The 25,485-nt window shown below is 47.5% G+C and overlaps 2 protein-coding genes across 5 annotated transcripts in view; one reads left to right on the forward strand and one right to left on the reverse strand.

Annotated features, from left to right (window-relative positions):
• The first annotated feature begins 510 nt into the window (after window positions 1-510).
• RMC1 (regulator of MON1-CCZ1) lies at window positions 511-19,697 on the forward strand. Of its 3 annotated transcripts, none has more exons than XM_042909416.1 (20): window positions 513-684; window positions 1,423-1,499; window positions 3,622-3,706; window positions 5,346-5,402; window positions 6,712-6,798; window positions 8,714-8,854; window positions 9,184-9,287; window positions 10,566-10,655; window positions 10,744-10,849; window positions 12,102-12,213; window positions 13,607-13,651; window positions 13,902-13,955; window positions 15,341-15,469; window positions 16,019-16,125; window positions 17,520-17,639; window positions 17,939-18,016; window positions 18,270-18,374; window positions 18,471-18,539; window positions 18,625-18,850; window positions 19,533-19,697. In XM_042909416.1, exons 1-20 carry the CDS (start codon window positions 583-585, stop codon window positions 19,610-19,612), a joined length of 1,974 nt encoding a protein of 657 aa, XP_042765350.1. In that variant the 5' UTR covers window positions 513-582; the 3' UTR covers window positions 19,613-19,697. The 3 variants fall into 3 exon arrangements, with proteins under 3 accessions (XP_042765352.1, XP_042765350.1, XP_042765351.1); XM_042909417.1 differs by lacking the exon at window positions 513-684 and adding an exon at window positions 784-1,001; XM_042909418.1 differs by lacking the exon at window positions 19,533-19,697 and having other exon boundaries at window positions 511-684; window positions 18,493-18,539; window positions 18,625-18,722.
• Window positions 19,404-25,485, reverse strand: part of NPC1 (NPC intracellular cholesterol transporter 1) — a 54,147-nt gene continuing 48,065 nt past the window's right edge. For both annotated transcript variants that reach the window (XM_042909414.1, XM_042909415.1), the window contains exons 20-25: window positions 25,342-25,471; window positions 23,812-24,012; window positions 22,614-22,845; window positions 21,761-21,874; window positions 20,867-21,029; window positions 19,404-20,212 (exon numbers count right to left, since the gene is read on the reverse strand). In XM_042909414.1, the coding sequence (XP_042765348.1) occupies window positions 20,130-20,212; window positions 20,867-21,029; window positions 21,761-21,874; window positions 22,614-22,845; window positions 23,812-24,012; window positions 25,342-25,471 (923 nt within the window). In that variant the 3' untranslated portion in view covers window positions 19,404-20,129. The remainder of the gene's footprint in view (window positions 20,213-20,866; window positions 21,030-21,760; window positions 21,875-22,613; window positions 22,846-23,811; window positions 24,013-25,341; window positions 25,472-25,485) is intronic.

Here is a 25,485-nt window from a genome sequence, read left to right on the forward strand (position 1 = left end):
AGGCTTTCTGACTGCAATCTAAACTAGGTTTTCCTGTTACATGCTCACAGCATCCAGGCGCTGGCCACAGCACTCCTCTCGCTTATTAAGTTCCCAGAGGCAGGCTCAATAAACCCTTCCGAGAGAGGGTAAGCCTTCCCTAAACCAGGGGCAGCCCTGTCCCAGGAGGGTACCCGGCCGTGCGCAAGCCTCCCGGAACAGAACACGCCACAGTGGGCGCAGGCGGGAGCGGCGGCGCCTGCGGGAGTAGCCGCGCGGACTACCGCCGTCGCCTCTGCGCGGCTTCCGGGTCACGTCCCCGTCCCGCGAGCCGCGCTGGGACTCCGCCCCCCAGGAAAGGGGAGGAGCCTCTTGTGCGGGGCGCGGTCGCGGTCGCTAGGCCCCACCGCAGCCGGTCAGCAGTCGCCCATTTAAGCGCTGAGGGCGGCGGGTCACGTGCCGGACGGGGTGGGGGCGTGGCACCAGGAAGCGGCCTCCGCGCCCACTCGGATCGCCGCCGCCGCCACCTCCCGGCCTGACTCGCCGCGCCCCACGCTGGCGGCCTCCCCCGGACCCCCCGCCGCCGCCGCCGCGGCGCCCGCTATGGGCCAGGAGGACTACTATCTGGAGCTGTGCGACCGGCCGGTGCACTTCGAGAAGGCGAACCCGGTCAACTGCGTCTTCTTCGATGAGGCCAACAAGCAGGTCCGGGCCGGCCCGCGCCCTCCTTCCCCGCGCTGCCGGGCGCACCCTGCCCGCCATCCCCCGCGCCCCCAGCGGCGTCCTGCGCGCGCGCGCGCCCAGGCCGGGTGCTGGGGGACCAGGCCTGGGGCCTCCCCTCCGGTCCCGGCGCGGGACTGGCACCAGCCCCGTGCTGTTGGGTGGGCCGAGGGACCAGGCGCCACCGCGGCGGGGCCTGTCTCCTCCAAAGTGACAGCTGGGTCGACCCCGAACCTGCGCCACCGACCCTGCAGCGCCCTTTGGCCGGTGTGGTCGGCCGTTAGCTCGCCAGCCCTTTCTCGGTGCCTTTGTTGTGTTTGTCATTAGTTACTCTTGCACTCACGGATTTAGGCGTTGAGATTGGCTTTATTCTTGGAATTTTGGAAACGGAGGGTGGGGGAAGCAGTGTGAGGAGTAATAGGGTGTGCTTAAGTGTATCAGTGGCGCCTTTGCTGAACCGGATTAAAATTTGTAGCCTCGGCGACCCAGGCCCGGTTTTGCACAGTGGGTGGCACTCACAATGGTTTAACCTTTTTGGTCTCCGCTACTCCCTTGCCCCTTAAAATTCTTGTGAACACCAGGTATCTGTAGATGAATATGTGCCACCTTAGTTGAGCTGAACCAAGAGTGGGGTGTGGTGGAAATAATCACTTGTTAGGCTGGTGTCTGTGTCTAAAGTCTTTCAAAGTTCAGGCCATTAACGTTGCTTCTTTTGCCTCCTAGGTTTTTGCAGTTCGATCTGGTGGAGCTACTGGGGTGGTAGTTAAAGGCCCAGATGATAGGAATCCCATCTCATTTAGGTAACTATTGACATTTACAGAATAACTTTCACGTGTAAATAAAATGATGTGGTTTTTTGTTTGTTTGTTTTTGTTTTTGTTTTTTTTCTGTTTCGTCTTCAGAAGGTGGTTTTAAAAGTTTGTCCTTTGTCTTCCCTAAAAGTTCTGAAGTCTGTGCGCATGCACATCCCTGCCTCTAGGCAGAGGGAAGCAGACACCTGCCAAGCAGACACCTGCGAGCAGTCTCCGTGGCACACATCAGTGCTTCATGTCAGAGTGAAATGTGTAGAGTAGTTGTCTCTTGGGAATCAAATGCTCCAACATAGGGTACCTACTTCCTCCTACTTGAAATTAACAAGGCAGTTTATTGATGTGTCCATTTCCGGTGTCTTGGCGGAGGAGGGCCTTCATTTGCCTGTGGCCCGGCTCTTTCCAGAGTATGTGGTAGGTGGAGGAAGTTCCTAGGTTAGTGTTTCCTGTATAATTAAGAAAATCCCAGCTTCCACCAACGGTGACTGGATGTCCCAGTGTATGCAGGTTGAACCAGTATAATTGCAAATAGCACTTCCTTTCACTTTCTGAAGTGCCTTGATTTGGTTGATAAGTTATCTGGTCTTCGTTCCTGTGATTACAGGAAGGGAAAGTGTAGTGTGGGCCCTCGATTCAGTGGGGACTTAAATTTTTTGCAGGTGGCCTGTGTTAATAAGAACGAGTTTTTGAAGTGGAAATGAATCATCATTTGTTTGGCACACACTGATTGCAGCCCCCCCCCCCGCCCTGTGCTAGGCGCCAGGCATGTGAAGGTTTTGAATTAGCCTGGCGCCCTTTTGGAGAGCTCATATATGTAGTGTGGGAGACAAGTGTGTAGACACATTATGTCGATTGTGAGAAAGTGCCGTAATAGCACTGTGTTCAGAATTGGGGCACACGAGAGAGGAGACATTTATCTTGGGGTAGGCTGAGGAAGACCACTGCCTCGGACGGGGAAGGCCTCAGAGAGGAGGGAGTCTTTGAGCTAAACTTTAAAGCTTGAATGGAATGATTCTGAGTGGGGAAGAGAGATGGCCTTTCAGATGGCGAAGAACGCCAGAGTGCAAAGCTTAGCAGGCAGGGTGTTTGGGGAATTCCAGGTCTGTGTAACTGAGATCAGGTGTCCTCGCAGGGAAGTAGAGGTGGGGGTGGTTTGGCCCCTGGCAGGAGTCAGCTTGAACCTTATGTATTCTGCTATGGAATTAGGGCTTTTTCTTATTGGAAATTGTAAGATGGGGGCATGGCACGATCTTACCAGCGTTCGGAAAGATCACGCTGTTCACAGCATTGACCTTGGATTACCTGGGAGTGTGTCAAAGTCAGGGGTACCACTGAGCGTCGACTGCAGTAGTCTGAACCGGGCATACGCAAGACCAGACCCAAGGCCGAGTAGACTGTCACATAGGCACTTGGGAGGTGCTTGGGAAGGTCTTGGGTAAGTCTTGGTGATCATTTGGGTGTGGAAAGTAACAGTGAGCCGCTGATCCAGATTTGGGGGCTTGGTAGGGTTTGAGGAGGAAGATACTGAATTTATCCTCTTTTAAATTTTAAGTTTTGATGGCAAACATTTTAGCAATTTTGTGTATTTTTAACAGTTGTCTGGTGGTATAATTAACTGCATATATTTAATGTATACAGTTGATGAGTTTTGACATGTTAACCATCACCACAGTCTTTAAGTTTGCTTGTGCGGCTCTGTAATTCATCCCTTGACTTCCTCTTGTAAACATCTGTTTGAGGCCCCGTAAGATGCTGGGAGTTGGGAAGTAAATGGGAAAGTGTAAGCTTGGCTGTGAGAGCATGGTGAGCGGGGGAAGGTGGTGGTTGGTGAAGAAGGTTGCTGGGTGGGTTTTGCTTATTTATGTCCAAAGTGACTCTCAGGGGAAAGTGCATCTGTTCTCCATTCTTCAGTCACTTGTTAACCACAGTGTAAATTTCACTGGCAACTTGCTGCCAGTTGGATTTTGTTGTTTGAAAAGAAGTCCTGATAGTGTCAGAAACATAATTTTCAACTAAGATCTGCTGCTTTCTGAGTATTTAACTTGCCTTTTCTCACAAATTGATAGATGCTAGAATTCAGTTCTTTTTAACTCACCCCCTTTTTTTCTTAAAGAATGGAAGACAAAGGAGAAGTGAAATGCATTAAGTTTTCCTTAGAAAATAAGATATTGGCTGTTCAGAGGACCTCAAAAACTGTGGTAAGACATGCCTTTATTTATTTATTTATTAAAAAAAATTTTTAAATGTTTATTGTATTTTTGAGAGAGAGAGAGAGCCCGAGCGGTGTAGGAGCAGAGAGGGGCGGGGAGACACAGAATCCGAAGCAGGCTCCAGGCTCCAGGCTCCCGAGCTGTCGGCACAGAGCTCAATTTGGGCTCGAACTCATGTACCAGGAGATCATGACCTGAGCCGAAGTCAGTGCTTAACCGACTGAGCCACCCAGGTGCCCCTGTTTATTTTTTTAAAGTTTTATTTAAGTAATCTCTACATCCAATGTGGGGCTCGAACCCACAACCCCAAGATCAAGAGTTACATGTTCTACTGACTGAGCCAGCCAGGTGCCCCAGGACATATCTTTAAGTACAGAGTAAAGGAAAGGACATTAGAAGTACACTTAGAAGAGAATGAATTACAAAAAAACAGCTAAAGGAAGCATTTATTATTTTAATGTCCTGAAAGTTATAGTTCTGTTGTACTATATTTGAGCCTTGGGAATTCTTTTTTTAAATTTTTTTTTAATGTTTATTCATTTTTGAGAGACAGGGTGTGAGCAGGGGAGGGGCAGAGAGAGAGGGAGACACAGAATCCGAAGCAGGCTCCAGGCTCCGAGCTGTCAGCACAGAGCCCGATGTGGGGCTTGAACCCACGAACTGTGAGATCATCACCTGAGCCAAAGTCAGATGCTTAACTGAGCCACCCAGGCACCCCGAGCCTTGGGAATTCTTGAAGATGAGAGAGACATTTCAAGGGATAAATATTTGTGACCTTAGTTTGTCATTTTTGACTTAAAAATGTTTTAAAGTAATTTGGAACCTCAGGCAACCTTGGATTGATTGGTAGCGGAATAGATCATGTGAGTTGTATTTTTGGCAACTTTGTGAATTAGCTTTAATGGAGTAACTCCATTTACTCACTGCTTGCATCTTTGAATGCTTGATCCCCTAGGAACAGACATTCAAAGTTGGAGCACCCGTTTGGCATTTTCACTTTCCTAAGCATTTTCACTTTCCTAAGTATTCACCGTCACCATTTGTAAAGTAGAGCAAAACCTTTTGGAAACAGGCAGAATCTGATTTCCCCCTGTCAGTATTAATTGCTAAAATTGTTGGAAAGCCTCTTCTAAGAGGCAGCAACACATTTCTCTGGAATCCATTGGTTTTCGGTATCAGTTTCTAAACTAACTGGATAATCGGATTAACTTTTTTTTTAAGTTGCATTGGAAGGGGACAGATTGTCCAAATTGTTTTTTTTAGTTTTCCTGCCTTCTATCCGGTTTTTTTTCCGATCACTTTTTAAATTTGTCTTCCAACGTTTTTTTTTTTTTTATTTATTTTTGGGACAGAGACAGAGCATGAACGGGGGAGGGGCAGAGAGAGAGAGGGAGACACAGAATCAGAAACAGGCTCCAGGCTCCGAGCCATCAGCCCAGAGCCTGATGCGGGGCTCGAACTCACGGACCGCGTGATCGTGACCTGGCTGAAGTCGGACGCTTAACCGACTGCGCCACCCAGGCGCCCCTTTTTAAATTTGTCTTTTGTCTGTCTGGTGGTATGCCAGTGTCTGTTGGCAGTATGCTGCTTGATCCCAATTTCTCCTTGTGGTTTTTTTACTCTTCAGGATTTCTCTAATTTTATCCCGGATAGTTCTCAGCTGGAATACACTCAAGAGTGCAAGGTATGAGCCCAGATCCTTTCCCGGCTGCTGGCCATCTCACTGTGTGGGTGACGTGGGGGAGGGGCAGCGTGCCCTGGGAATTGCCAGCACACCCTGGGAGGCAGGCTGTGCCTTATGCTGACTCCTGTTGCACGTTGGCTCTGTGACTTGGACAGTTTTAAAAGTTTTGTTTTTTTTTTTATGTTTATTTATTTTGAGAGAGAGAGCACGCGGGCATGGAGGGGCAGAGAGGGAGAGCGAGCATCTCAATCAGGTTCCACACTGTCAGCACAGAGCCTGACTTGGGGCTGGATCTTGAGAACCGTTAAGCTCGTGACCTGAGCCGAAATCAAGAGTGGGATGCTTAACCCACTGAGCCACCCAGTCATCCCAATTTTAAAAGCCTGTTTCTTCTTTTATAAGATGAAATCGGGAGGATTAAATGGGTGACAGGACGTTAATCGCCCGGCTGTGCTGGTTGTGCGGGGGGGTCAGACCCTGGATTCCTTTTATAGCGGCCTTGTAGGAGGTTTTAGGAAGAGGAGTGTTTTCCCCTCTCCTGATGATGTTTCCTTGATTTGTTGTCCTTGTGTCCTTCCACTTTCTTTCCCCAAGTGTAGATTCTAATCAGTTTTAATTAGATATTTGCTGGGTAGCATAAACGAGGCGAGGCGGTGGGGCTCAGCTCAAAGCAGCAATGTGACACCCTGGAAGGTAGCGGAAGGTGCTAGTGGCTGGGTATGGCTTTTAGCAGCTTCACAGTGGTTTTGCTAAATGGAGTTTAGGGTGGGCTCTGCGACAAGGAGAGGCCCTTCGGCCCACGAACCGAGTTCCTCACAGACCTCTGGATCTGTGCGCCGCAGAGCCCCTGTCCTAGCCCTGTGCGGCCTCAGGTTTGGGGCACTGCTGTGCAGCAGGGGAGGCGAAGGGCTGGGCTCAGGGCCCCAACCCCATCTTGGTCCACACTCACTGAGAACCTTCTAAGCTTTTCTACTTTTATAATGCATATTTTTAGAATACAGGTAAGAGAAAGTCATCTGCCCTTTGATTTTCCTTAAGGAAGAAGTTGATATCTGTGTGTGCTGGTCAGTTACCTTTCTGCAAAATTCAGGCTTTTCCCTCTGTTCTTGAGAAGGAATTAAGAGTCAGGTGCTTTAGTGAGGCATCCCAGGTGGAAATCTGGGAATGTTGTATTGAAAAGAAAGTTTGATTTCTTGGTAAGTAATCAAATCGGGGTAACTTTTATTAAAGAGTGTGAGAAGTATTTTAAGCTTTTGAAGAGTTGTACAAAAACTAATTAATTAAAAAAATTTTTTGTAATCCTTTTCAGACCAAGAATGCCAACATACTTGGATTCTGTTGGACCAGTTCTACTGAAATTGTCTTCATAACAGATCAAGGAATTGAATTTTACCAGGTATTATGTTGATCACTTCTGTTTGCTGGACAACGGTCTGTGATGGCAGTGTGGCAGCCTTCTGAATTCACTACTGAATAGACATTTTGAGATTCTGAACTTTAGGTTTTTGTTTGGGTTTTTGTTCTTTATTTCTAATTACAAGAAATGCATGTTTTTTATAAAACGTTTAAACATTACCAGGCTATCTGGAAGGTAAAAGTACCCCCATAATCCCTAGAAATAACTAGTATGAATAGTACATTTTTCTTTGTTTTCCTACACACATGCAAACTTCATTTTTTTATAAAAATGGGAATGTTGTATATGAAGTTGTGGCTGGCTTTTTTTTCATAGCAGTGGGGCTTGTACATTTGTCCATATTTTATTCTGAGTAGTGTTCTGTTGTGTGGGTGCACTGCGGTTTAATTAATTCCCTGTTGATGAACCTCTGGCTTGTTCTCATTTTTCTGTGATTGTAAACAATTCTGCAGTGAACATGCTTGCAGACATTTCTTTATGTTCTTGGGTGAGGCAGTTCTTGGAAGGGGAATTACGGCACAGATACGAACATCCGAAAAGCTGAACAGATATTGCTAAATTTTGTCCAGAAGTTTGCTCTGTGACTTCCAGTATAGGGATATCTTTTTCCACATTTTTGCCAGAACTGCATATGATGAGTCCATAGACATATAGTCTAGGTATTAGCCCTTTCTCAGGTGAGATGGTTTGCAAATACTTCCCGTTGCACAGGCTGCCCTTTTGCTCTGTTGACTTGACTTGGTACCTGCCTTGTCTTGTAATATGTTCCAGCTGCCCGACCTGTTGAGCATGCTTCTGAATCTTTCAGTGGAGCTAATCTAGAAAGTGTTCAGATATTCTCGGGGTTCAATTTTGTTGACCTAATGAAAGCAGTATAATTTAGAATGTACAGATGGAGAAAATACACCCGTTAAGCAAAATGTGAGATGTTGGTGCTTTGCCATGGGGCCATCCTCAAAACCTTTGTAATGACCACCAGAAAGAAAACAAACTGCACAAATCTCGTACACATAGAAGGAGAGTTTTGTGTATATGGTAGCGTGGATAGGATTACCTGCTTTCCGAAGGGTTCCTTGTGGCAATCATATACTTTTCTGTTCTCTGTAGTGGAAAAGTGTACATTCATGTCATCTAGATGGTCTTCAGATCTTCAAGAAATAAGTTAAAAAGAAAGAGGACTCTAGCATATCCATTTCATATCTGAATTGTCAAGAAACCCATGCCTCTCCACCATGACTTCCACATCGGTTCTGGAGCACAGTGTTCTAGGAGCATTCATGTCTCGGAGCTCTATACAGTGTTCCTTAATTTATATGAATATTTAGAGTATATTTAAGACCTGCCTCAACCATAAAATACTAGGTTTGCATGCAGAGTCTCACGAACACGATTGTTAGCAAAAGGGAGCTGCTCCCAGACTCAGTGCTACCTGGAGTCAAGACAGAGCCAGGTGGAAGGCAGGTGCTACAGGCTGGGTGTGGGTGATTCAGTGCATGGGATCGTTGGGGGTGGGGGGGTGGGGTGCGCGTTTGCTTCCACGGGTTGGAGGAGGGAGTATGTAGTCTGGACTCTTGGGTGGATGATGCCTGGAGAGTGTGCAGGCTCTTGTGGGGAACTGGCCTGCCTGGGCTGTGACTGCATAGCGGTGTCTGAGCCGTATTTTCTCCTTGGTCAGGTATCCATGCTGCCCGCCTCTCAGGGTCGTGCTGTGAATAAATGAGCCAAGATTGGTAAAGCACTGAGCGTGGGGAGCAGTAGCTGCAGCAAACAAAAACCTGTGCAATTTTACTTAGTGGTTTTTTCCAGATTTTTCTTGTTTTCTTAATTTACCATCAGTCGTCTTCCATTTTGCTGATTTTAAAATAAAGATTCTGTTTCTCGAACTTTGCTTCAGGTGTTACCGGAGAAACGAAATCTCAAACTCCTGAAGAGCCAGAATATCAACGTGAATTGGTACATGTACTGCCCTGAGGGTGCTGTGATTCTGCTGTCTACCACAGTCCTTGGAAATGTGCTGCAGCCCTTTTATTTTCGGGTACGAGTGAGCCTGTCTTTAGGAAAAATTCCCTTTCCCCCCTCCCATCCTGTTCTTCTAATATACTAAGGTGTCCCGGACTTCAAAGGGGCAAGTTTCTCCAATAACCTCACCACTTCTGACCACTAGAGGGCACACTGTACCATCCTGTCACGGCCGGGAATGACTCGTTCTGTGGGGACAGACTCCAGGGAGTAAAGGACTTAGTGGGACTTCGGAAAGGATGGAGAGACAGAGTGTGTGCCTGTCCTCCGTGGTTTTATGTAGGGAATGCTAAAGCATCAAAGAGGTTTAACCAGCTTTTCCTAAAACTTGTATCACCCCAACAGGCTGGCACTATGTCAAAGCTGCCCAAGTTTGAGATTGAATTACCAGCTGCGCCCAAGTCAACTAAACTGAGCCTTTCCGAGAGAGACATCGCGATGGCGACCATGTATGTCTGTCTTTTGAGAGAATTCCTTCCTGACATTGCTTTTGGTAATAGAAGTAGCAGAAGTGCATCATAAAAGCACAGCACTTTCGACAGGTGCCCTCAGAGCACATGATAAAGACTCCCGCTTTCCCGTTCAGTGTCTAGATTTTATGAATGGAGAAAACTGGTCGTCAGCTTGGCATTCTTTTCTGATTCTTCTAGCTTTGTGATCTGAGGGAAGTTTTTTTCCACCATTCTGGTCTGATAAAATGAGAACATTGGACCAATTTGTTGTTTAGGTATCTTAGTTCTATAATTTTTTTTTTATTCTGTGAGTAGTTGAAGGTTATCTAGGACTTTTATTTATTTATTTTTAGCTAAAACATATCCTGCTGGCTTTAAAGAACATAGTTTATCTAACAAACATGGAACTAAATTACTTATGTAGGAAGGTATCCTCGCTTGTAAATGCAGAGTATCTCAATTTCTAAGCTTCATTATGGAAGTTTTAAACACACCATAATAGAAACCGATGCAAAGAATACCTTATGTACCCATAACCCAATTCAAAAATGTCCAAATTTTGCTCCTAAATTACTTCTTGGATTCTTCTATGGCCTAAAACAGTGGTTTTGAACTTTAATGTTCTTTGGGAGTTAGAATGCCTTTTTTTTTTTTTTTTTTTTAAAGGCCATCTACTGTGGCATCCCAGGTTAGAGAACAGATACAGTGAGGGCAGTCCTCACCCAGTGGCGGCAGAGACCCACTCCCTTCCCTCTGGTCTCATCCCTGTGGCAGACCGAGGACAGTGTCAGCCACTGGAATAGCAATGTGCTTGCAGGAACTGGTCACAGGAGCATTTCTTCCATGAGGCTTATAAATGAAGAGTGATTATATTTTCCTGTTATCAAGGAATGTACTCATTATGTAGAACTTGGAAGATACAGAAAGTTCCAGAAAAAGAAAGTGGACTCGGTTTATTACTCAAGGATAGCTATTAACAACATGTGTTTCTTTCTAGTAGTTTTGGACATTGTGCAGAAGTTTGTCTTCCTTTTAAAGTACTGTGATGGAGCTGTATTTAGTTTTGCATCCCCGTTTTCACTTTTATATAATGGCCTTGGGTTTTTGGTTTGTTTTTTTTTTTTTAGCTGCACTTTGTAAATATTTTTGTTGGCTGTGAAATATTCTGTTAGGGAATATGTCATAATGTACTTAACTCTTATGGCCTCATAATTTAGCATTTAGAATAGAGGAGTTTCAGATGTCCTGTGTGAAGTCTGTCTCTTTGTTCTCCAGATACGGACAGCTTTACGTTCTCTTCTTGAGGCATCATTCTCGGACCTCCAATAGTACAGGAGCGGAGGTAGTCCTATATCATCTACCACGGTATATTTAATGCTGTCCTCCTCCTCCAATTTTAAAATATGAACTAAAGCTTGTCGATCTATGTTTTGACCTTTCTGTTATCCTACAGAGAAGGTGCCTGTAAAAAGATGCACATATTAAAGTTAAATCGGACGGGGAAGTTTGCCCTAAACGTGGTGGATAACCTGGTGGTCGTTCATCATCAGGATACAGAGGTAGGGGTTATGTGTGGGTGTCTGGTCTGTCAGTGTGGCTTAAGAGTTAGGAAAATTAGGGCGCCCGGGGGGCTCAGTCTGTTGAGTGGCCGACTTCAGCTCAGGTCATGATCTCACGTTCGTGAGTTCGAGCCCCTACATCGGGCTTACCGCTGTCAGCACACAGTCTGCTTCGGATCTTCTGCCTCTCTCTCTCTCTCTCTCTCTCTCTCTCTCTCTCTCTGCCCCTGCCCTGTGCGTGCTCTTTCAAAAATAAGTTAACATTAAAAAAAAAAAGTTACGAAAATTGACAAAACATGCAGAACAGAGACTAGAAAGTACTTTCCATGCTAAAGCTTTGGTCTTCCAGATGCAAATGAGTTTGGTATTCTAGATGGTTGAGAAAAAACGGTGATTCCCTGTCTATTGATTACAGTTAATTAAAAACTATTCCAGGGGCGCCTGGGTGGCTCAGTCGGTTAAGCGGCCGACTTCGGCTCAGGTCATGATCTCGCGGTCCGGGAGTTCGAGCCCCACGTCGGGCTCTGTGCTGACAGCTCAGAGCCTGGAGCCTGTTTCAGATTCTGTGTCTCCCTCTCTCTGACCCTCTCCCGTTCATGCTCTGTCTCTCTCTGTCTCAAAAATAAATAAACATTAAAAAAAATTTTTTTTTAAAAATTAAAAAAAAAAAAAAACTATTCCAGAAAGTAGCACATGAGGGTATTTGACTCTGGAACAATTATTTGGTTGGCTCAGCCAAGCTGGGAATTTACTGCAGAAGCACAGTCTTGCATGAGCACACAAGCTTTGTATTTCCTTTGTGAGTACAGATAATGCTAGGTAATGATTTTGAGGCTTTGTGGCCCAAGAGAAAGACTAGAACGGGTCCTGCTTTTTTTTCCTACATGGTTAGCTGGGTATCTGGTCACAGACAAGCTCCTTGTGTCCCGTGCCTCCCGCAGGGTGGCAATACCCTTATCTTGACTAATGAAGGTATTTCTAGTCGAAGTGAAAAAGATCTGCTGAAATCACTTGGAGCTTTTCAAGGGCAGCCTGTCATAAATGCCAGGGGTGTGCGTGAGCGTGGGGGACAGTGTAACAGAGTCGTGATATCACAGCAGACTCCTCCCCGCGTAGAACCAGCCTGTGGGGGTGCAGCGCAGGGCATGCAGACTCTGTAAGCTGACGGGAATGGAGGGATCTGAGAGAACAGAAGGGACAGGCCAAGTCATGGCTTGTTTTGGCATCAGAGTCTTACTTTTTTCCACTTCAGACATCGGTGATATTTGACATCAAGTTAAGGGGAGAGTTTGATGGCACCGTCACCTTCCATCATCCGGTGCTTCCGGCACGCTCGATTCAGCCCTATCAGATCCCCGTGGCAGGTAAGGGGACCTCTGTGTAGTGGATGGAATGAGGGGTACACACAGGGGTTCCCAGGCCCCTGTGCTTTTGGGGGGGCTTTGTGTTCCTTCCAGCATCTTCCTTTTCCAGGGCTAATAACGTGAGCATTAAAAGAGTAGGTTGTGTCAAATGATTGTCTTGTGTCTCCTGCTTACGTGGCGTGAAGGTAACCGCTGGTGAACTGGTGGAAAGCCAAATCTAGACGTTAACCTTCAGCTCCGTTCTGGTTGTTTGGGACCAGTTAGAAGGCAGTCAGGTTCAAATTGGCCAGTTATAACAAAACAAATGCCAGGTGTGATCAAAATCATAGCCTGGGCAACGATTAATAAGAATTCAAAAGTCCGTTGAATCTCTGGCCTCCAGAGCATGGGTTGGTAAAGCATTTTTCACAGCTAAAGGCTTTTCGTCATGTTTAACCCCCTAGGTTGTAAGCCCCATGCAGGCTTGTAGCGGCTCTGTATCTTGCCCGCCCCGTACTGCTGCAGGGTGTGTCGTGGGGACGCGCTTGGTAGCTGCTCTCATTCCCCCTTCTGCTGTTGGTCTGTTCAGCTGTTCGTTTTCAAGCTGACTGCACATCAGAATCACCCCGGGGGCTTTACAGGGGCACCCGCTGTCACCTGAGAGCGGTCAAGTCCATGTGATTGGCAGCCAGAGTTGAGGCCCGCGTGCAAGAACTTCTCAGGTTCTAGATTCAGGTGTTCTTTGCCTTAGCTTGTCTGGGCCCTTCCCTCTTTTGAGTGGGCTGTCCAAAATGACCATATTTTCCAACCAGCTGATTAAAACCTATCTTCTGATTGTCCCTGGGTAATCGGAGCAGGACTGGGAACGATGTTTAATTTGCAGGGCTGCACTTCTCAGGTTTACCATGGATGCATGGGCAGTGCCACTGGGAATTAAGAGTCCCTGTCATGTGAGGTGTTTGGGGTCTGTTTCCTAGAGGAGATCTCTGTGCCTGGACCTACCCTGTGCGATGGGGAATTGAGCTAATTATTTAGACAAAGCACAAAGCACTGTTATTTGAAATCTTCTCAGTGACTGGCCTGGGGATGTGATTTTGAACCATCCAGGACTTGGTGATTTACTGTGTAAATGAAGACGAGTCCTCTTCGGTTATTACAGAAGAATGAACAACTCTGAGTCTGTCGTACTTTCCCCTTCTTGGGAGGCCATTTTCACGGATTGTTTTCAACTTCCCCCTTCCTCCTTGTATGTGGTATCAGTGGTACAAGACAGTTCACTCCTTCCTTATTCAACTGTAGTCGAATCACCATTTACTGAAGGCTTTAAAAGTACTGCATTTCACCCTCTGAGCACTGGTGTGGGCAGTATTTCCTGGTGGCATTGTCGTTGCACACTTGTTTTTTCCATTTGCAGGTCCTGCTCCTGTGACCAGCCAGTCTCCCATCCCATGCAAACTCTGTATCCTTTACAAAGGCTTTACTGTTGGGCACAGAAGGGAAGATAGTACCCCTCTTTGTCTTGGTGTGTGAGAACAGTCCTGCCTGGCAGCTGTGAATAACCTGAATAACATCTTGGGAGCCCCCCTGGGGGTGCTTTCCTCACCACCTGGGCCTGAGTAGCCTCTGCAAATAGGGGGCGGGCGAGTGCTAATCAGAACTGGGTTTGTCTTTGGTTTTTATCCTGGTTTACCATTTCCTATAACATGCAGATTCTTCATCCTGGATTGTCTTTCAGCCTGACATCATCATCAGCGCAAGCCAAGGTGGGTCAGAGGGGACAGTCATCACGTTAGAAAATAGTTACTTGTTGGTTTTGGATGACACTTGTAGCCAGTAACAGGTTCAAGGTGAATCTGACAAATGACCTCTTCCTTCAGTCTTAGGAATGGGAACATTTTTCACTTTATACTCTGTTCTCTACTGTTCTGTTTTATCCTGAGCATATACTATTATTTTTTAAATGTTTATTCTGAGAGAGAGAGAGGGGTAGAGATTCCCAAGAAGGCTCCATGCTCTCAGTGCAGAGCCCAATGTGGGGCTCGATCCCACAGACTGAGATCATGACCTGAGCTGAAATCAAGAGTCGGACACTTAACTGAGCCCCCAGGCGCCCCGCTTATATTAGTTTTATAATAAACAACTAAGAATGGCTATTCCCCTGCTTCTAGCCCATTTAGGTCTGTCTGTTCTGAAAAGCCAGACTCCACAGCACGGTGTACAAGGCCCTCCCTGCCCTGTCCTTAACACCCCCCGTCCTACCCACGTGTGTCTTTGCCCTTTTCTGTTCCATTTGCAAGAAGTGCGCTCCTGCTTCCCACTGTGCTGGGCAAGCTCCTTCAAGATGCTAGCTCTCTCTTCCTGGTAACCCCCTAGCACCTGTATCTTCCTGTTGGGAGTACTTTCCACATTTGTCTTCAGTCATCTTGTGTATTCTGTCTTACCCACTGGGATTCGCGAGAATTTTCGAGGTTTCCACTGCATGTAGAATTCCCCTCTCCCTTCTCCATCTGGAACGGTGCTGGCTCTGGACCAGCTGCAGGAGAATTGAGAAGGGGACCACTCAGGTCATCTTTAATGCAGTGTTGAATTCTCTCGTGGAACCCCAATTGAGGAAGGCACTACCTGTCTACCTGGCAGTGTGGGTGTTCAGGAAATTCATGGATTGGTGAATGCATGAATTATGAACTTCCCTTGGGAGCCTCGGGAGTTACCTTTTGACTTGAAGAGCCAGTGCGGGAGAAACCAAAGTATAGGACCAAAGTAAATACCGCACGTTGACATCCTTTTCTACCTTCAAGGTTAAAAGGGGGCTGGGTGTGGGGACAGAAATGCTCTGAGTTGATCGAAGACTTGTCACCCGCACTTATTTCGGGAGCTACACCGTTGATGTCCCTCTGATTGGAGAGGGTGACCTTGTTGGAGGGAACCGTCAAGCGGGCGGTGGTCGTTTGGCTGGGCGTCCCTTCTGTCGTCAGGTGTGTCCTGCATTCCCTGGACTGCGCTTGGGTTAGTAAGAAGAGGGTAGCAACAGTGCTTTGCAGGACGGCCCCCTCCCACGCCCCCCAAATGAAATGTTTTAGGGGAACCATCTTTTGGGCTTTTGTTCTCGTTTGCGTCCAGTATGAAATTTGCTGCCTCCTCAATCCAGGTTACCTCTGGAACCTCCAAGTAAAGCTTCAGCCTATCGTAAACCTCTTGCCAGATAAAGGAAGACTGATGGACTTTCTCCTCCAGAGAAAGGAGTGCAAGATGGTCATCCTGTCTGTCTGTTCGCAGAGTAAGTGGACGAGTCCTTCCCCATCGGACTGATTCTAGTACTCAGCTTGGGCTGCCCACACCCTTTATTGGGAGCTGGGCCACATTTGTCTGCTTTGTCCATAGTGTGTAACCTCATTCTTCACTTGAAGAATGAATTATTTAACCCCCTGGAAGGAAAGACCGGGAAACAGAAAAATGACTCACAGTGACTTGGGTAGAAAAGCTAAATTGGATGGTTCCAGCAAAAGCAAAGCTAACTGTGGCGCACTTGACGGTAATGAGCTAGCATCTCCAGCCTTAAAACAGTTCCCAGAATCCAAGTCACTCACTGCGTATGTGTCTACTTTGAGCACTTTCTACTGAAAGCTTCTGTATGTAGCTCCTTTTCCTAGTAACCAGGAAGGGCTGGTGAGTGATTTCCAATCTCCAAATGATACCCTTTCTCTGAATGCTCCTTGAAGGTATGTTTACCTGGTAACCCTTTGAGGTTAGTTACTTCTGTGCTAACAACTGTCTGAATTCTGAAGTGGATATAAAGTCACTTGACCTGTCTGAACATTCTTCCCAGTGTTGAGCGAGTCAGACAGAGCAACCTTACCTGTGATCGCCACGGTTTTCGACAAACTCAATCACGAGTACAAGAAGTACCTGGACGCCGAGCAGAGTTACACAACGGTAAGCTGTGTGTGTGCTGGGACAAAGGGCTCTTCTCCACCCCCACCGCCCAGTGTATTTCCTAACCAACTATAATGCGAGGTTCTGGTGGGATAACACGACTGGGGTGTGCGTGCCAGGTGGCAAGGTGGCTGTGTTGGGGGTCACAGATTCAGAGTTTGTGCCTCCCCTTAGCTTGAGGCTGCGTGTCACTTAATGCCTTCGCTTGTTTTTAACTTGTGTTGAATCTTACAGGTAGATCCTTGGTCTTATCTGTTTGGTGGATAAGAAAAGCAGTTTTGGCTTTGCCTTACTTTATACATACTTCTGCCCGGTCAGAGCCTGGACTGAACAAATTAGGCGTATAATCCTTTTGCCGCATCTTCTTTCTTTCCTTTTAGGCTGTAACAGCTATAAAATTAACACTTATGCTGGCATTCGGTCAGCGTCCTGTCAGGATAGTGATGACGTATTAGCACTGTGCTTCCACAGAGCGGGTTCACGTGTTTGTCGTGAACGGCTAGAAACCATTGACGTGGCCTGTAGCCAGGTTCTGCTATACCGTTAGGATGAGCGGAAGGACGTATTTCACTTCAAGGACCTGATTAGTCCTGAGGCTTAAAACAGAAGTGGTTTTAGGCAGTAACGAGGAACCCAGAACTGCACTCCCCTTTAGCTCCTCGGGGGTAAGAGAACTGACGCAGGCTACTGAAGGCCGAGTGACCTCGGAGTGCACCTGTCCCTGTCCTGTGAGACACGCGAGGGGGGCTGGGTTCTTGCAGAGCCTCCTCGGCCTTGCTGCTAGTGTACTGGGCTGTGGCAATCCGTAGGTCTGACCCCAGATGGGTTTCTGTGCCTCGCTGCTCTGGCTCTGAGTCTTTTTAAATGCATGCCGGTCAGAGCGTGGTTCCCCCCTCCTCCCCGGCAATGCTGGAGCTTCTCCAGCCCCTACCACAGCTGCACCGTCAGCCCTGGGGCGAGCTGCTCTAGAGAGTTCGGGCAAGTCGTCCGTCTTCTCGCAGAAGTCAGCAATGTTTGGGTGGCCTTGTTGACCACTCGGAAACGCACACATCCAGCCTTACAAGTGGTATTCCCTTACTGTGTGACCAGTACACCATTCCATTTTTATTAGATAACAAATACGAGAAAGTCCGTGATTAAGAAAATGAGGGATTTTAAGAGGTGAGAAAAATGTGTCTCAAGCAGAAGCGGACTTCTGCTTTTTTAGCTCCACGTGTGAACGTTGGCATATTTTCAAGATGACCAACTCTGACTTCTAAACCCAGCCCCAGCCCGCACAGGAAAAATGGTTTTGTCCACGTAATAAGTGCCATCCTCTGCTCGTATCTTAGGAATTCAGTCTTTTGGGAGTCCCTAGAAGCTGACGAGAGTCCCGTTTGCAATGTGTTGTCTAGGCAGTAGAAGCAGGGCCGAGCCGGTGCAGCCCGCTTCTCAAGAGGCCGGTGCGGACCCAGGCTGTGGTCGATCAGTCTGACATGTACACCCACGTGCTGTCGGTCTTCACGGAGAAGAAGGTGGGTGACGGAGCCTCCAGCCAGAGATGTTATCTGCAGGGAACTGAGGAAAGCAGTAGAACTCCTGATGTGATTTAAAGAACCGGAGTTCTCTTGGGTGAAGACCCAGTGCTAATAGTTTGGCGTCTACTAGGCCAAAACGTGACCGTCGACGGGGGGAGGTTCTGGAGGGATCTGCGCAGAACCCGTGAACAGCACTGGGCCAGAGGCGCACGGAAACAGAGCGGGCGGGTAGACGAGCTGCAGGCGGCCTCCTTGCGAGCGTCCGGTTTTGAGACTACTCTTCTTTTCTTCTGTAGGAGATGCCTCATAAATTTGTGATAGCCGTGCTGATGGAGTATATTCGCTCTCTTAACCAGTTTCAGATCACAGTACAGGTACTTTCCAACCATTTGTGGTCCCAACTTAGAGGGGCGGGGTCTGCGTACCAGACCGAATTCTGAGTGACTCTCCCGACGTCACCGTGTCGGGCTCAGGCGGGATGATTAGTGTTTAATCGAGCATCCTGTCAACGCACAGGTGACAGAAACCTTAACCCGTCACTTAGAATAGCTCCATCCTAGACACACCTGGCCTCACGCATGTTGTAGTTGGGTGACCGGGAAAGTCTTCTCCTGTTTTTGTCCTCAGCACTACTTACACGAACTTGTCATCAAGACGCTCGTCCAGCACAACCTCTTTTACATGCTGCACCAGTTCCTACAGTACCATGTCCTCAGTGACTCCAAGCCTCTGGTATGTGGCCCCAGGCTTTTACTTCTGGGATTAAAAACTTCAGATTTAACCGTCTGACATCTTATGCTGAAGCTGGTGTGAAAACATGTCTTTCAGGCTTGTCTGCTCTTGTCCCTAGAAAGTTTTTACCCGCCGGCTCATCAGCTGTCTCTGGATATGTTGAAGGTAACTCTTGCTTCGTCCCCGTTTTAAACTGCATTCACGTCTCTTCCTGTTGCCGCTGCTTACCTGGACTTCTCTCCCCTTCCAGCGCCTCTCGACAGCAAACGATGAAATAGTAGAAGTGCTTCTTTCCAAACACCAAGTGTTAGCTGCCTTAAGATTCATCCGGGGCATCGGCGGCCATGACAACATTTCTGCACGAAAATTTTTAGATGCCGCAAAGCAGACTGAAGACAACATGCTTTTCTATACTATATTTCGGTTTTTTGAACAGCGAAACCAGCGTTTGCGAGGGAACCCTAACTTCACACCAGGTAGGACACGGCAGTGGTAAAAAGGCCTGGGGCGAACACAGACTCAGGGTAGCAAGAGAATGCTGGCAGGCTAGGAGGTGAGAAGCCTTTTGGGAAAGTTCCCCTAAGGAGAACTGCGTGAGCTTTTTTACAAACAAAATCCCATGACGGTGGTAAGAGGAAAGTCAGAATGCCAGTGGAATCTGAATTAGGCTTTGGAACCTGCAGCGGACGCGTTCTGGGCACAGCTCAGGCCTGAGCGTGGGTCTGGGAATGCTCCTTTCTGAAGAATCAGGAACGAAACAGGAAAGGGCGACGAAGGGTTTTAAACGGCCTCAGGCTTATTACTCACTCTTCTCTGCAGACTTACGAAACCTGAGGCATCCCCTCCTTTAGGATGGGAAGGAACACGTCCCTTTTATTTCAGGCCTGAAGACTTTTTGTAGCTTAGCGAATGGTGCAAGATGGTGTTACCTGTGACAGGTTGGCCTCTCTACTTCTCCCCAAGCAGGTGGGGATTTGCTGGGGTTGTGAAGGTGCCCAGCAGCCATGCACGAAAGGACAACTCAAAAGCTTAGGAAAACAAAGTATTTTATGAAAGAAAAATAAGTTAAAACCCAGCATATGTATCTATGAGCTGTGAAGTCTTCATTCTTTTTTCCCTTTTGTGCCACATCTGATTAAATCTGCATTTCTTTTATAGGAGAACACTGTGAAGAACACGTTGCTTTTTTCAAGCAGGTTTTTGGAGACCAAGCTCTGATGAGGCCTACAACATTCTGATATCACTTGCTAGTTTTTTTATATATATATAAAAATGTGTACAAAGTTAATTTATTGCATTAATAAAGCTCTTTAAACTACAAAATGTTAAAGTGTATCTACACCATCCTCAAATGTTACTAAAAATATGGTATAGAATCTGTGTGATGGCTTACTCCCAAACAAAAGGAAAAACATTGCATTGATTGGCCTTTAAAAAGTGTCAGGGAGCAGATCCCACTCAGCCATGCTAGTGTCACCTTCTGCCTGCCAAAGGGTTAGGTCTGGTTCGCAGAGAACTGGAAGGCCCCGCAGCGTCCCGGGGCTGCCTTCCGATTCCGTAATGCTTCCGACTCACGCGTCACATTTGCATTCCTGAGTTTAAAAGCACTATGGCCGAAGCTGCTGCTGTTAAGTAGCCTGATGTCTGGTACCGTCCAGTGTCCAACTCGGCCTCGACGGTGCAGCCACTGTCCAGTGAGCGGTAGGCTGAGCGACCCACAGACACAGTTCAGAGTCCCCCGACCTCACAAGAGGGCTAGAAATTTAGGAGTTGTTCTCGCTCTGTACCTTTGTATTGCTCTTGAGTGGCCAAGCTTTTGGCTTTATTTATTGATGGGCCTGTGAGGGATTAAAGAAAAAACTTCTGGATTATTTCTTCAGTAGAAAAGGAAGGCGACAGGGTAGTTCTGTTATAGTACAAACTTTCTATCCCTCTGAGATTCAAAAACCCCAACTCCTCATGTTCCCTATCTCAATGCTTCAACTTCTTATAAAGCTCAAGTCAAGCAAATTAGTACTGTTGTCCTTTCAACCACAGGTCATTTACAGAAGCTGAGGTGGCCGCAGAAGTAAAGAGACCTTAAGCGTAGTCTCAAGACATGACCCGAGGAGCAGAGGGAGCACTTTGCTGGCACAGGGAGGAAGGGACCAGAAGGTGCTCTCAGCACTGCTGGGCTATGGCCAGCGGCCCAGCCACTCCTCTCCATAGCAGGGAGGAACCCCCTGGACCGCCGCCACTCAGGCTCCTTCACCGTCTGACTTCTGGGCCTTGTTCGGCAGACAAGGGGAACTTGTTAGGAAGGAAAAGTGTTAGTGGTTCACTAGTGAAGTTGTTTGGACAGCCATGAAGCCCCTAGACAAGACTCTCATCTCAGAATTTTTTTTTACACTTAGTACCAATTAAATGACCATTAGTACAAAAGAATGCTTCTAGATCTTTCTTCTCCTTTAGTAGCATACTTCCCCTACCCATTTAAAAACAAGAACACTTACCTATGTAGCTGAGTAAGACCGGGAGGAAGATCAAGCCGTGGGTGGCTCCCAGTAAGACCATAGCCAAATACATCCTGAAGTAAAATATCTGGAAAATCTGAGATTTGGCAAAGGCCAATACCACAATCCCTCCAAATTTTGTTAGTGTGATTCCACTGAACACCTGAAAGAAGAGATGGGGTTTAGAAAGCACTTACCAACCTACTCTAATTCCACATTTCCTCACACACTGATTTCTGGATGGGCAAGGCCCAAAGCAATGGGGGTGGGGGTTGAACCCCAGTCTTCAGAGTTAATAAGCATTACATTATACCTGAAATTGATTTGCTGCTTATGGGCCTGGAAAAACAAAAGGTGTAAGGGTAAATAAAATCTGTGTATGCTGCATAGACACTGGGTTCTGTCTTTAAACAGATTTCCTTGTATTTTTTAGGTGAAAGCGATTGAGTATCTAAAATTATTACAAAAGTGTTAGTTGTTCTCTGTAACAGTATTTTCTAGGCCGGCAAAGTAACTGGCTGATAGGCTAAAGCAGGCTGTGGAGCTGACCTAAGAAGACTCTGGGCTTGAACTATAAATTGCACCGTGGGCTCTGAGTGTGACGGCTCCCTCGCTTGTCAACACATGGCTGGCCTGTGTCTTACATGGAAAGGCCTTCCGGTCCTCAAATCAAACTTCTCGGTTCTTCTCCTGCCTGTCTACAAAGATTTGCCAATGGAAACAGTTATAAAGAATTTCAGGATGTAGCTATTTCGTGAAATGCCCGAAAACTTACCCTTGGTTGTTCTTAAAGGATTCAAATTCTGTTCTCCCTACTGAATTTTACAGCTGCCGAGAAGCACTCAGTTGACGAGCTGGGCACTTTATGTGGAAATGGCTACCCCGGCTACTTACAGAACTGCCCATGTGAGCGAGCGCCTCTTCTGCCCGTTGTGCACGGCTGCCCTTCATGCTCACCGTGAATGCTCTCGTTATGTGGCTGCAGAACTCCACGGAAATGCCACAGCTCTGGAAAAAAGTGCTTCCGTTACATCCTTTTGTGGTTGAAAATCCTAAGAAAGCAGGCCCTCTTCTCCCACGATCTACGGTTCGCAGGGCATCCCAGGTAGCTCAGGAGCCTGAAGCATCCCCTTTAACTTTGTGTATACCAATCTCCTATCACACCAACTGAAGCTGTACCAGGCAACTCGTGAGATCCTCAAGGCCCAGCACCCAGAGCTCCAGTTTTCTATAGCGAATTTGCCTGTTTTAAGGGAACTTGCTGAACCCACGTTACCCCCACCCTCCGAGAGCCAGCACGCGATCACCAGATTTGCTTTAGTCAGGCCTCACTGCTGCTCCCCCCGCCCCAAACAGTTCATATTTTAAGTACAGACACACTTTGTTTTAATGCTTTCTCAAATGCTCACATCTTCAAGACGATTAAATAGCACCTGACAATTGCATGGGAAGCAAAAGGTACTGTTAAGAATTCCATCAGGAAGGAGTTTTTCTAAATAAAAAGTGAACATCTTGTCATCAGGCTATAAGCGTTTTTGCAAACGCTTCAGAGTAAGAAATTAAAGGCAAAATACCCTCGCAACACTACAAAGTCCCATTTTCAATGTCCTAAGCACCTCCCACATCCTCACTCCATCTAGCAGCCATCCTGTTTGTCCAAGAACAGGAACTGGCCTTGGTCTTTTACCCCAAGAACTAGTTCATAGAAGGGACACAGGAGTTATGGACTGAGTGGACCAGGACTCACCATAACCAAGTTGACCAAGGAAACTGCATTCAGACTGATGCCCCACAGCCACATGACGCCAAACATGTTGACCAAGATCATAGCGATGGTGATACACATGATCACTGCAGACCACAGATCACAGCCCAGGAGAATCACGGTCACCAAGAAGATGGCTCCCAGGGACACGCCGAGGTTAAAGATCGTGTCATCAATAATGGTCAAGTACTGTTCGTAGAAGACATAGAACACACTGGAGAAGAGAGAAGCAGGTTCTGTCACAGCTCATTCTTGTTCTGGAAGCTCTACCTTTCATGCTGCCACTACTGCAAAACTGAAACCACTCTGAGACACATCCCATTCATAAACTGCCCCCGTCTGTGCGAGACTCCTCTACAGTAATTCTAGCGAACTTTTGATTGCCCACTGACACCCAAGAAGGGCCTAATAATGACCCAAAATGTGTACTGTATATGTCCATAAGCCCAACCTATTCTGCTTCGTAGGTATTTACAGAGTATTTCATGGTATTTTGAAAAACCAAGTCCTGATCTATCCTGAGAATTCCCTCAAGTCAAATAGGGTCTATGCAGGGCCTCAGCAGAAAATGCTTTTTGGGAAAAGTTAACCAGCTCTTCTCTGTAATTGGGACATCCTATTTGGGCACTTCCTCAATGGAAAAACAGGCTGTCCTGTCAGGAACAGGTCGGAACTCTTTAAGTGAGATCAGAGGCACGGGGAAAAATCACTTGTTTCTTCTACTTTTCCATATTTTCCAAATTCAGTATCTCCTAACATACTCTCTTAGTAAGGAAAACACCCAAACAAAAAAGAAAAGCCTCCATAAAGGCACCGTCCCAGGTAATCAGCAGTCGGGGATACCCAGCAGTTGTGACCAGGAACGGCAGCTCAGCCCTCTCCGTGAAGTCTGGTCCCCAGGTACTGTGCCCTCCCGCTCGGGTGCCATCTTAGAGTATGTCTTTTTCAGAGTGTGAGCTCTAGCCCAGAGACAGAGCTTTGCATGTCCAGCACGCAGACCTCGGTGGGTGCTGTAGATCCTGGCCCTCTTCACCCAGATGCTACTTCCCTTGATGCACTGTGCTTGTGTTCATGATGGAGAAGGTGTCAGAATGAAAGCCAAGTATCAAAATCCCACCAAGGGAGCCCCCAGGGTGTGGGCTCTAACCTATGACACCCTCACTTAGAAAATTCACACTACCTGTATGGGAACACACGGTAATTACTTCCTTCAAGGCCCATGGTTTTGGTGATGTTACTGGCGATGAGGTTGGCTTTTCTCATGGCGTCAGTAAAGTCAGCAGACGTCTGAAGCACGGTGTGGTAGGTCATGAAGTAAGTGGCTCCGACACCAGTGTCATTGCCGAGGATGTTAACTGCCGAACTGTAAGCAGCATGTCCCCTAAGAGAAGACTCGGTGGCATCAGAACAGCCACACCTTGTACGGGATCTGCAGATCCTGAGCACTCAAGGCTAAGTGAAATCATCTGACCCTGGGCTCAAAGGTCGGGCCAAATGTCAAGTTCAGGGACGGGAAGGCCCCTTGAAAGGGAACGAGGAAGGTTTCAGCTTGTTCTCTTGCACACTGGCTTTTCTTTACTGCTCTTGGTTGTTCTGGTGCACAGGTGCTATTATTTCTCTATCTGGTTTGCTCACAACCAAACGTGCTTTCATATGGTGTTTGCGCAGCAGCGTTGTGTTAACAGGAGGCGGGAAAGGAAGGGCCCCAGAGTCGGTGGCCAGAAGACTGGTTTCAGCCGTGCCATGTGTTGGCCACAGAACCCTGGGCAAAGTTACTGAATCTGGGCTGTGGTGTCCTCTGTGAACAGGTGTACTGCCACCTACTCCCAGGGCTGTGTGATGAGCCACTGAAATAAGTGAGGAGCCTGGCACGCTACTGGCACACAGGAGGCTCCCTTAAGTGGTGGCTGCTGCCCTCCTAAAAGCTGAATGTACTTGGATTTGTTTTATGTAGGCCAAGGCCTTCAGTCTGCGAGCAGACCAAGCTGCAAGACTCATTCTTATTTTTAGACACAGTACCGACTATAGGTATCAAAGCAGACATGACACACATGACCAACTGACGGGATTCTGGTCAATTACACATTCTTAGGAAAAACAGGGTTTACCTAACATACCTGTGGACACTCATCTTCCTCCTACAAAAGGTTCTGAATCACCCCACCCCAGACTTCCAGCCATCTTCCCTCTTTCTGGGCCCAGACAAGCTGCTTCCATGGGTCACTGGCCGCATGGCAAGACAGGGGAGTGAGACACCCCATAACATCATGTCCAGACAGGCTGGTGAGAAGAATGGTGGGGCTACAAGAACCTAAACCTTAACCCAGGGTGGCATGCCAAGCAGAGATGCTGTCCCCAACACCCACAGACACAACTAAACACACTCTGAGATGCCACGTGCTCCTGCTCCCCTTCTGCCCTGCTGGACACCTGCACAGGGTTCTGCACCCATCCGTGCAGCCAGGGGGGCCAGGACACAGGAGAGGAAGGAACAAACACTCGAGCCAGGGTAAACTAGTTGAAAATGAGGAGGAGTTTTCTTTAAATGTGTTTTAGGTTTCTCTGCTTTCACAGAAGGATCGGGACAGGGCAGGGAGGGGGAGAGAAGAGACCTTTCCCACGTGACTGCTTCGACGCCAGCCCTCCGCCAGCTGTCCAGTGCACAGCAACGGGAGGCAGGCACGTATCTGAGTGGCTCAGTGGCACTTACCCTTTGCCGCACTTGGGGTTCGGGTTATCAGAAAGGAACATGGGCAGGAATCTCATGAAGTCTCCACCTTGAGGCCTCTGTTTGCCCTCCTGGGTGAGGGGCCTGCAGCGGATGCAGGCAGGGTCAACCACTAGCATAAGCACA

The sequence above is a fragment of the Panthera leo genome, chromosome D3 (assembly GCF_018350215.1).
Source record: "Panthera leo isolate Ple1 chromosome D3, P.leo_Ple1_pat1.1, whole genome shotgun sequence".
Classification (NCBI taxonomy): domain Eukaryota; kingdom Metazoa; phylum Chordata; class Mammalia; order Carnivora; family Felidae; genus Panthera; species Panthera leo.

What these genes read in the sequence shown, in the direction of transcription:
- RMC1 (XM_042909416.1), top strand. Translation starts at nt 583, where the DNA reads ATGGGCCAGGAGGACTACTATCTGGAGCTGTGCGACCGGCCGGTGCAC. An exon ending in AATACACTCAAGAGTGCAAG is followed by an intron (nt 5,403 to 6,711) that starts GTATGAGCCCAG and finishes AATCCTTTTCAG; the next exon opens with ACCAAGAATGCCAACATACT. An exon ending in GAACCCTAACTTCACACCAG is followed by an intron (nt 18,851 to 19,532) that starts GTAGGACACGGC and finishes TTTCTTTTATAG; the next exon opens with GAGAACACTGTGAAGAACAC.